The 9,143-nt window shown below is 48.6% G+C and overlaps 1 protein-coding gene across 1 annotated transcript; it reads left to right on the forward strand.

Moving 5' to 3' along the window:
* Window positions 1–1,080: 1,080 nt before the first annotated feature.
* LARP6 (La ribonucleoprotein domain family, member 6) lies at window positions 1,081–8,092 on the forward strand. Its single transcript, XM_010834481.1, has 2 exons — window positions 1,081–1,332; window positions 6,518–8,092. Exons 1-2 carry the CDS (start codon window positions 1,102–1,104, stop codon window positions 7,583–7,585), a joined length of 1,299 nt encoding a protein of 432 aa, XP_010832783.1. The 5' UTR covers window positions 1,081–1,101; the 3' UTR covers window positions 7,586–8,092.
* The last annotated feature ends 1,051 nt before the right edge of the window (window positions 8,093–9,143 follow it).

Here is a 9,143-nt window from a genome sequence, read left to right on the forward strand (position 1 = left end):
CTTCTTTGCCTAGTCCTCCTGTCCTAATATTCTGGGAGAGAGGGAGAGGAAGTGTGTCCAGGTGGAGCTGCTGGGGAAAGGGATTCATTCAGAGGGGCCCCAGTGAATGAGATTGTTTCCAGATTCCACGCAGTGTCCCAACATAGTATGGAAGGTATCATCTGAGCTGACTTTGGAGACAGAAAATTTGAGTTTTAATCCTTTATCTGGCACTTATGAATGAATAAATGAATGTATCACTTACTGAGCTGTCAGGGTGTTCATAGATCTTTCCACAAATTAATTAATCTTCATACAGCCCTATTAAGAAAGTGATAATCGTGAATCCCGATTTACAGCTAGTAAGTACTGAGGTGTGGCAGTGGAGTTCTTGCCTAAGTTGACTCAGCTAATAAATGTTGGTGTCAGGATTCAAACTCAGGCAGCCTAACTCTAGAACCCCAGGGCTCTTAGTCACTCTGCTGAACAGTCTTGTAGAAATAGGGATTTGTGGGGTGGAGTGGGGAGGGAAGAATAAGCAGGGTGTATGAAAAGCATGCTGTCAATGGCAGAGCAACATAACTGTTAATAGACGGTTAAACAAAAACTTGATTTCTTAGCTAGTTAGGGGCAAACCATCCCCTTGTGGCCATGTGATTCTCACCTCTGAGGAGTCCAGTTCAGATACGAGCCATTACAGTTTCCTGCAGCCGCTCTAACAAAGAGCCACAAACTGCGTGGTTTAGAACAGCAGAGGTGTATTCCTTCAGAGTTCTGGAGGCTGGCAGTCCAAGATCAAGATGTCAGCAGGGGCTGGCTACCTCTTGAGGTGCTGGGAAGGGTCTGTGCAGGCCTGTCCCCTAACTTCTGGTGGTTTGCTGGCAATCTTAAGACACTCCTCGACTTGTGCCACACCTCCCCGACCTCTGCCTTCATTCATCCTCACACGGTACTCTCCCTACTCTGAGTGGAATAGGGCCCACCCCCAACTCTGGTATGATCTCATCCTTTCATTACACTTGCAAGACGTTTTTCCCAAATATCATCACACTCTGACACATCGGGGGTTGAGACTTCCACATATGAAACTTGGGGAGATTAGAGTTCAACCCCTAACACTTCATGTCCCCTCTGGTTCTCAGTGGCGCCACGACAAGTGGGGGCGAGAATGAGCGTGATGACCTGGAGCAGGAGTGGCAGCCGCCGGATGAGGAGTTAATCAAGAAGCTGGTGGACCAGATCGAATTCTACTTTTCTGATGAAAACCTGGAGAAAGACGCCTTCCTGCTCAAGCACGTGAGGAGGAACAAGCTGGGATATGTGAGTGTCAAGCTACTCACCTCCTTCAAAAAGGTGAGGCTTCATTCTCAGAAGCTGCTCTGAGGATTTCAGGGGTGCTGTGGGTTGTGGTTCTAAATATTTTTTACCCCCTTGAAACCTGATAACTAACAACTTTTTATTTCCTCTGAGCCCTGAAAAAGAGGGAAAAAATGATCAAAAGAAGGGATTTAGGATCATTATTAAGAATGTCCTCCCAGAAACTACCCTGGTGGTCCAGTGGTTAAGAATCTGCCTTCCATTACAGGGGACACAGGTTCAATTCCTGGTTGGGCAACTCAGATCCCACATGCCACTGGGCAACTGAGCCTGTGCTCTGCAACTAAGATCCTACACAACCGAATAAATAAATGAAAAGAATGTCCTCCTACACCATTGAAAGGGTCCTGGGTATCGAGATAAATCTCAGCTGGTAGCAGTTATGACATGACATTCCTTGTCTTAGCAAAGTTTAAGCACTCTTGCTGGGAAAGTGGGTGGCCGGGAGCATGCTTTGCCAGGACAGGGGGGCTCAGAGGCCTTGAGAGACACCTACCAGGCCTTGTCGTTGTTCAGTCGCTAAGTTTGTCTGACTCTTTGCAACCCTGTGGACTGCAGCATGCCAGGCTTCCCTGTCCTTCACTGTCTCCTGGAGGTTGCACAAGTTCGTATCCATTGAGTCGGTGATGCTATCTAACCATCTCATCCTCTGCCTCCCCCTTCTCCTTTTGCCTTCAGTCTTTCCCAGCATCAGGGTCTTTTCCAATGACTTGCCTCTTCATATCAGGTGGCCAAAGTATTGGAGCTTCAGCTACCAGGCCTAGAAATACATGAAATCTAAGCTTTTCATTTGTGGAATTGAGTAAATAAGAGGTTCAGGTTCAGGAAGGCCCATCTCAGTCTGGGAGATGGGCCTTCTCCAAGACTTCAGCCACCTTTGCTGTGTAATGCCAACATCCTCATCTATTTCTCTGCTGTATAGATCCAGCAACTGGGTTGTACCTTTCCTACTTGTTGATGAGGTGACAGGCCAGTTGGAGTAAGAACTCGGTGTCTCCCTTGGGGGAAGTGTATTTACTAGAATGGAAAAGCCCGTGTGGCCTGTTGCATAACGGATGTGTAACGAGTGGGTCCCAGCCTATGCTGCTGGTATACTTGGTTAGAGAGCCCTGGAGGGCGCTTTCCTCCCAGAGTTCTTCTCTGCCTTGCCTGTTAGAATTCTCTGCCCTCTTCTCTTGATCTCCTTCCTTTATTCATTCACCAAACATATTTATTCTATATGCTGAGTGCTGTGTTAGTCATAGGATATACAGAATGAACATGGCATTCTCCATGCCCTGGCAAAGTCCAGTAAGAGAGAGAAACCAGCGAAGGATCACAATATGACCATCAATAGATCACATCAAGAGATCGCCACCAATGTAATCACAATAGACCATCAACCTGCAACAGAAAAGAACAAAGTACTGTTTGGAGCTAATTGATCAGGACAGCTAACCCTGCATGGAAGATTGAGAAGCCTTCCCAGAATTGGTGACATTGAAATAGGATCTTGGAGGATGAGTGGGAGTTTTCAAGGTAGAGGAGAAGGGAAGGGGCATTTCAGGCTATGAAGGACAGCCCACTCTGCCTCCTCACAGTACTTCTGCCACCAGATGTAAAGGAGGTTTCCCCACACCAACCAATTCTGTGACACCAGCTGGATCTCCTGTGGTCTGACTCAGTTCTGGCACCATCTACCTGGAGATGGCATCAGGTCCCACAGATTAAGGATTCTGTACCCCTCTTCAGGTGCCAATCACAAGTAGCACATCCTTAGAATCTACAACTTCTGTCCAACCCGGCTACAAATCAGAGGTTCTAATGACCCTTTGGCTTTGATTATTTGCTACAACAGCGCACAGAACTTAGGAAAAAGCTTAATTACATTTACCAGTTTATTAAAGAATAAGGTAAAGGATACAGATGAACCTCCAGATGCAGAGACACATAGGGCAGGGTCTGGGAGGGTCCTGAGTGTAGGAGCTTCTGTCCCCATGGAATTGGGCTGTGACACCCTCCTGGCAGGTTGGATGTGTTCACCAGCCTAGAATCTCTCCAAACCCTGCGTGTTTGGACTTTTTATTGGGCCTTCATCAAGTCGTCATGATCAGTTATAACTGCAGTTCCTGCCCCTCTCCCCTCTCTGGAGAATGGCAGGCTGGGCTGAAAGCTCCAAGCTTCAAATCATGACTGGTCTTTCTGGTAACCAGCCCCGCCCCATCCAAGAGCCCACCCAGAGTCACCTTATTAGAACAAAAGATGCTCCTGTGGTTGTTTAGTCACTGAGTCACTTCCGCCCCTTTTGCGACCCAATGGACTGTAGCCAGGCTCCTCTATCCATGGGATTTCCCAGGCAAGAACACTGGAGTGGGTTGCCATTTCCTTCTCCAGGGGATCTTCCTGACCCAGGGATCGAACCCAAGTCTCCTGCATTGCATGTGGATTCTTTATCACTGCATCCTCTGGAAAGCTGCTTCTTGTGCTCTTATCACTCAGAAAAGTTACAAAGGTCTTAGGAACTCAGTGCTAATACCAGGGATGAAGACCAAATAAATATATTTCTTAGTGTAAATCACAGTATCACACATGCCCAGAGAACAGTGAGCAAGCCCTCACATGGAAGGTGTTTGTGGGGGACCCCAGTGGAATCATCCTGTACCTTCCTTTTTTTCCTCCACAGGGACTTTTAAAGTGAGCCTAATTTTGTTTCATGCTTCCCACGTAGCTCAGTCAGGAAAGAATCTGTCTGCAATGCAGAAGACCTGTGTTCAATTCCTGGGTTGGGTAGATCCCCTGGAGAAGGACGTGGCTACCCACTCCAGTATTCTTGCCGGGAGAATCCCAAAGACAGAGGACCCTGGCAGGCTACAGTCCATGGGGTCGCAAGAGTCGGACACAACTTAGCGACGCACTTGACTTGTATTTTGTTTCACTTTTAAGCTGCCACTTAACTGGATCTGTTTAGGAGCGTTCTCCTCTGTTGAAAACTGGCTGCAGAATAGACACAGACTCTCCAACAGCTCCAAAATAATAGCAAAGACCTTTTTCATTCTAAAAGATTTCCTGCTAATAATAATAGGAAGCATATATAATAAAGGTAGGGACTTCCTACAAAGAAGGCAATGGCACCCCACTCCAATATTCTTGGCTGGAAAATCCCATGGACAGAGGAGCCTGGTAGGCTGCAGTCCATGGGGTCACTAAGGGTCGGACACGACTGAGCGACTTCACTTTGACTTTTCACTTTCATGCATTGGAGAAGGAAATGGCAACCCACTCCAGTGTTCTTGCCTGGAGAATCCCAGGGACAGGGGAGCCTGGTGGGCTGCCGTCTATGGGGTCGCACAGAGTCAGACACGACTGAAGCGATGCAGCAGCAGCAGCAGCAGCGGCGGCGGCTTCCCAGGTGGCACTAGTGGTAAAGAACCCACCTACCAATGCAGGAGACGTAAGAAATGCAGATTCGATCCCTGGGTCGGAAAGATCCCCTGGAGGAGGGCATGGCAACCCACTCCAGTATTCTTGTCTGGAGAATCGCATGGACAGAGGAGCCTGGTAGGCTATGGTCCATAGGGTCGCAAAGAGTCAGACATGACTGAAGCAACTTAACCTGCCAAGCGTTACAAAGGTAACTAACAGGGCAATCACAGAGCTTCACAAAGTCTTACCAAGCTCTAGTAACTGTACAAAGATGGCAGCTGCCTGGCTCCTCTTCCCAGATTATACCTGGACACTCCTTCTCCAGGCTCACAGACCCAGGCTTGGGATGCTTGGTCCTAACTGAGGTTTTCTAGTGGCCCTGACTCCTGGCTTTGAGCAGCAGGTGCTGGGTCCTGCTTCTCTCTGGATTGGGCATGGTCTTCCAGCAGCTTCTCCAGCCCTCTAAAGCCAGGTTGACCTGGCCTCCCCCAACACTCCTTGTCTTCACCTCTCTCCTGAGTTCTCCCTCCCTGACCAGCAACAGACAAGGCTCCCCTATGTTTCACCCTACAGAGCCACTGTGTGGGTGTCCCATGACCCAGAACTGTCCCTTGGTCATTTTCTTCACATTTTCTGGGTCCCTCATTGACTCTGTCCACCTGAAGTCCAACCTTTTGCCTGGATCTGCTTCTCTCTGCCCTTGGCTCATGCTACCGTGATCAGCCCTGAGTCTGTTTGTAGGTGACACGTGATTCCCGAATCCCAAGCCCCAGTCTGGGCCATTTCACCCAGAGGCCACAGGACAGTAGACAGTGCCCGCTCCACAGGAGCTTGGCAGTACCAGTTCCCACACCTGCCCTGTTTGGGAGCCCTCCCTTCTTCGTTCCGGGAAGTTTCTGTTTGAGTCAGGGTGCCTCTGCCCACTGTCTGCACTGGCTCAGGTTACCCACCCCACCCACCTCCGCTGGCTCTTTGAGATGACTCATTCTCCATGGCATTCCCTTTCCCGGAAGTGGGCCTCTCGAAAATTACTGTTTTACAGTATAAATATAGCTTCCCTGGGCTGTAGCATTGATACACACAATTTCCACTAAAAGAAGAGGAGTGAGGGAGATATTGAAAGATCTTTTGGCACCTTCTGTGTATTAAATGCAGAAATATCACTTCAGAGAAGGATTCGAATGTTAAAATCTCCAGATCCTGTCAAAACGGTAGCATGTAATATTTGAAATATGGATACCACATAATATTTATTGAATACTCTGTGAGCTGGACACTGCCCTAAGTTTTATATAAATGTGTATCTGGGTGTAGATATGTATATATTTCTCTATTCATTTAATTCTTATGACAGTTCTCTGAGGTAGGCAATATTAATATCTCCATTTTACAAATGAGAAAGTTGGGGTACTGAGAGACTGAATTCGTCTTCAGGTCTTACTGCCAGCCAGAGGTGGACCTTGGAATTTTGTATCCAATAGACTTGTTTTGGATTTAACCTCTCCACCTGCACAGAATAGAATATTTCCATCACCTCAGAAAGGTCTGTTGGGCATCAGTGCTCTAAACCATCCCACCTTGTTCATAATTATAGAGAGTGTGTTCGTTCACTCACTAGGTTTTTGAGTGCCTGCACACACCAGGTATGATTCCAGATCCTGGTGTTACGGGGGTAGGGAAAGGAGGGAGGGCGATTATAGAGGGCACCGAGAGGACAAGGACAATAGGTACCATTTCCAATCTGCTCTGTGTTCTTCAGGTGAAACACCTTACCCGGGACTGGAGAACCACAGCTCATGCCTTGAAGTACTCAGTGACCCTGGAGTTGAACGAGGACCACCGCAAGGTGAGGAGGACCACCCCTGTCCCACTCTTCCCCAACGAGAACCTCCCCAGCAAGATGCTCCTGGTCTATGACCTCTACCTGTCCCCCAAGCTGTGGGCCCTGGCCACCCCCCAGAAGAATGGAAGGGTTCAGGAGAAGGTGATGGAACATCTGCTCAAGCTCTTCGGGACCTTCGGAGTCATCTCGTCAGTGCGAATGCTCAAACCCGGGCGAGAGCTGCCCCCTGATATCCGCAGGATCAGCAACCGGTACAGCCAAGTGGGGACCCAAGAGTGTGCCATTGTGGAGTTCGAGGAGGTGGAAGCAGCCATCAAAGCCCACGAGTTCATGATCACAGAGTCTCAGGGCAGGGAAAGCATGAAAGCTATCCTGATTGGCATGAAGCCACCCAAAAAGAAACCATCCAAAGAGAAGAATCAGGACGAAGAACCCACCTCGAGCATCCACCTGAATAAGTCCCTCAACAGGAGAGTCGAGGAGCTGCAGTACATGGGGGACGAGTCTTCCGCCAACAGCTCCTCCGACCCTGAGAGTAATCCGACATCCCCTATGGCTGGCCGGCGACATGCCGTTTCCAACAAGCTCAGCCCTTCCAGCCACCAGAATCTCTTTCTGAGCCCCAATGCCTCCCCGTGCTCCAGTCCTTGGAGCAGCCCCTTGGCTCAGCGCAAAGGGGTCTCCAGAAAATCCCCACTGGCCGAAGAAGGCAGGCCGAACACAAGCGCCAGTCCTGAGATCGTCCGCAAATGCGCGGACTACTCCTCGGACAGCAGCGTCACTCCCTCTGGCAGCCCCTGGGTTCGCAGGCGCCGTCAAGCCGAGATGGGGCCGCAGGAGAAGAGCCCTCGAGCGAGTCCCCTGCTCTCTCGGAAGATGCAGACTGCAGATGGGCTACCTGTGGGGGTACTGAGGTTGCCCAGAGGCCCTGACAACACCAGAGGGTTCCATGGTGGACACGAGAGGAGCAGGGCCTGTGTATAAATACCTTCTAATTTTAATACCAGCTCCACTGAACATCGCCTTTGTTTTCAAGGTTCTGACAAATACCTGGCATGACATTGAAAGAAATTAATGTCCCCTTGGAAAGATTTTGTATACCTGTAGACCTCTTAATTTATATATTTGTAATATATATGAATTGCCTGGTATGCTCTGGTTTTAAGACCATCTTCTAGTTCAGAACACCCATTCCTCCCAGCATGACCATTATTTTGATAATACCCAACTTGTGTGAATGGCTCTGCAGGGCTTTGGGACAGAGGCTGCCCAGAGAGGGCCTGGCAGTGGGTCTCTTCTTCAGGGCAGGATTCTTCTCTCCAGTGACTGAGCTGTCCTCAGTTGGCCATGCAAGGGCTTCCTGAATGCCCAAAGGAGTTCTGTTGTACAACCGCAACGAATTAAGCCAGTAGCATGGTGTTTTATATGACCAAATGTATGTTTCCTGTCAAGTGAATAAATAATAAAACACCTAACGGGGAGTGCTGGCTCTGAACCCATAGACTGTGCCTAATGTGCATCTGACAAGGTGTCGGTGGTGTCATGAGGCTCCAAGGAGCTTAACAGAGACACATTTCCTGAATGTGCCCCAGGGCTCTCCTTGGGGCTCCTAGCAGCCTGAGAGGTCAGCGGAGTTTTTGCAGATGTTGTTCAGTCTCTGTTGTGCCCGACTCTTTGTCACCTTATGGACTGCAGCACCCTATCCCAAGCTTCCCTATCCTTCACCGTCTCCCGGAGCTCGGTCAAACTCATGTCCTTGAGTCAATGATGCCATCCAACCATCTCATCCTCTGTCACCCCCTTCTCCTCCTGTCCTCAATCTTTCCCAGCATCAGGGTCTTTTCCAACGAGTCAGCTCTTCGCATCAGGTGGCCAAAGTATTGGAGCTATCAGTCCTTCCAATGACTATTCAGGGTAGACCACCACAATCTCTCATCACAATGAATTGTACCCAACAAAGGCAGCTTAGTATAGGCCAAATTCTCTAGATGTGGTGCCCAGACCAGCAGCATTGACGTCATCTGGGAACATGTTAAGAATGCAAATTCTCAGGCTCTACCTCAGGCTGACTGAATCAAAAACTCTGGGAGAAGCAACTATACACCAATAAAAAAAACTTTTTAAGATGGTGCACACTTTCAGCTATAAGATACATAAGTCCCGGGGATGCAATGTCCAGTCTGGTAACTGTAGTTAGTAATACCCTGTTGTATATTTGAAAGTTGTTAAGACTGTAGTAGTAGGATCAGAGCCATATTTCCTTCGTAGGAATAAAACCCATTTTTAATTTCAGAAGTGAAAGAAAAAACCCCATGAAATCCCTGGAAGAAGGGCTTGTAATCTGAATTTTAGCAAGCCCTCCAGGTGACTCTGATCCACACTAGAATTTTAAGAGTGACTGGCATAGACAGTGGTTGTGGGACTTGAGGTCAGACAGTCTGACCCCCATATTCCCAGCTAACTAGTTCTGTGACGTTGAGACTTACTCGCCCCTCCTCAGTTCATAATATCCCTATGAAGTGCTTTGCCTTGATGTCAGTGT

The sequence above is a fragment of the Bison bison genome, unplaced genomic scaffold (assembly GCF_000754665.1).
Source record: "Bison bison bison isolate TAMUID 2011002044 unplaced genomic scaffold, Bison_UMD1.0 scf7180017864034, whole genome shotgun sequence".
Taxonomy (NCBI): Eukaryota; Metazoa; Chordata; class Mammalia; order Artiodactyla; family Bovidae; genus Bison; species Bison bison.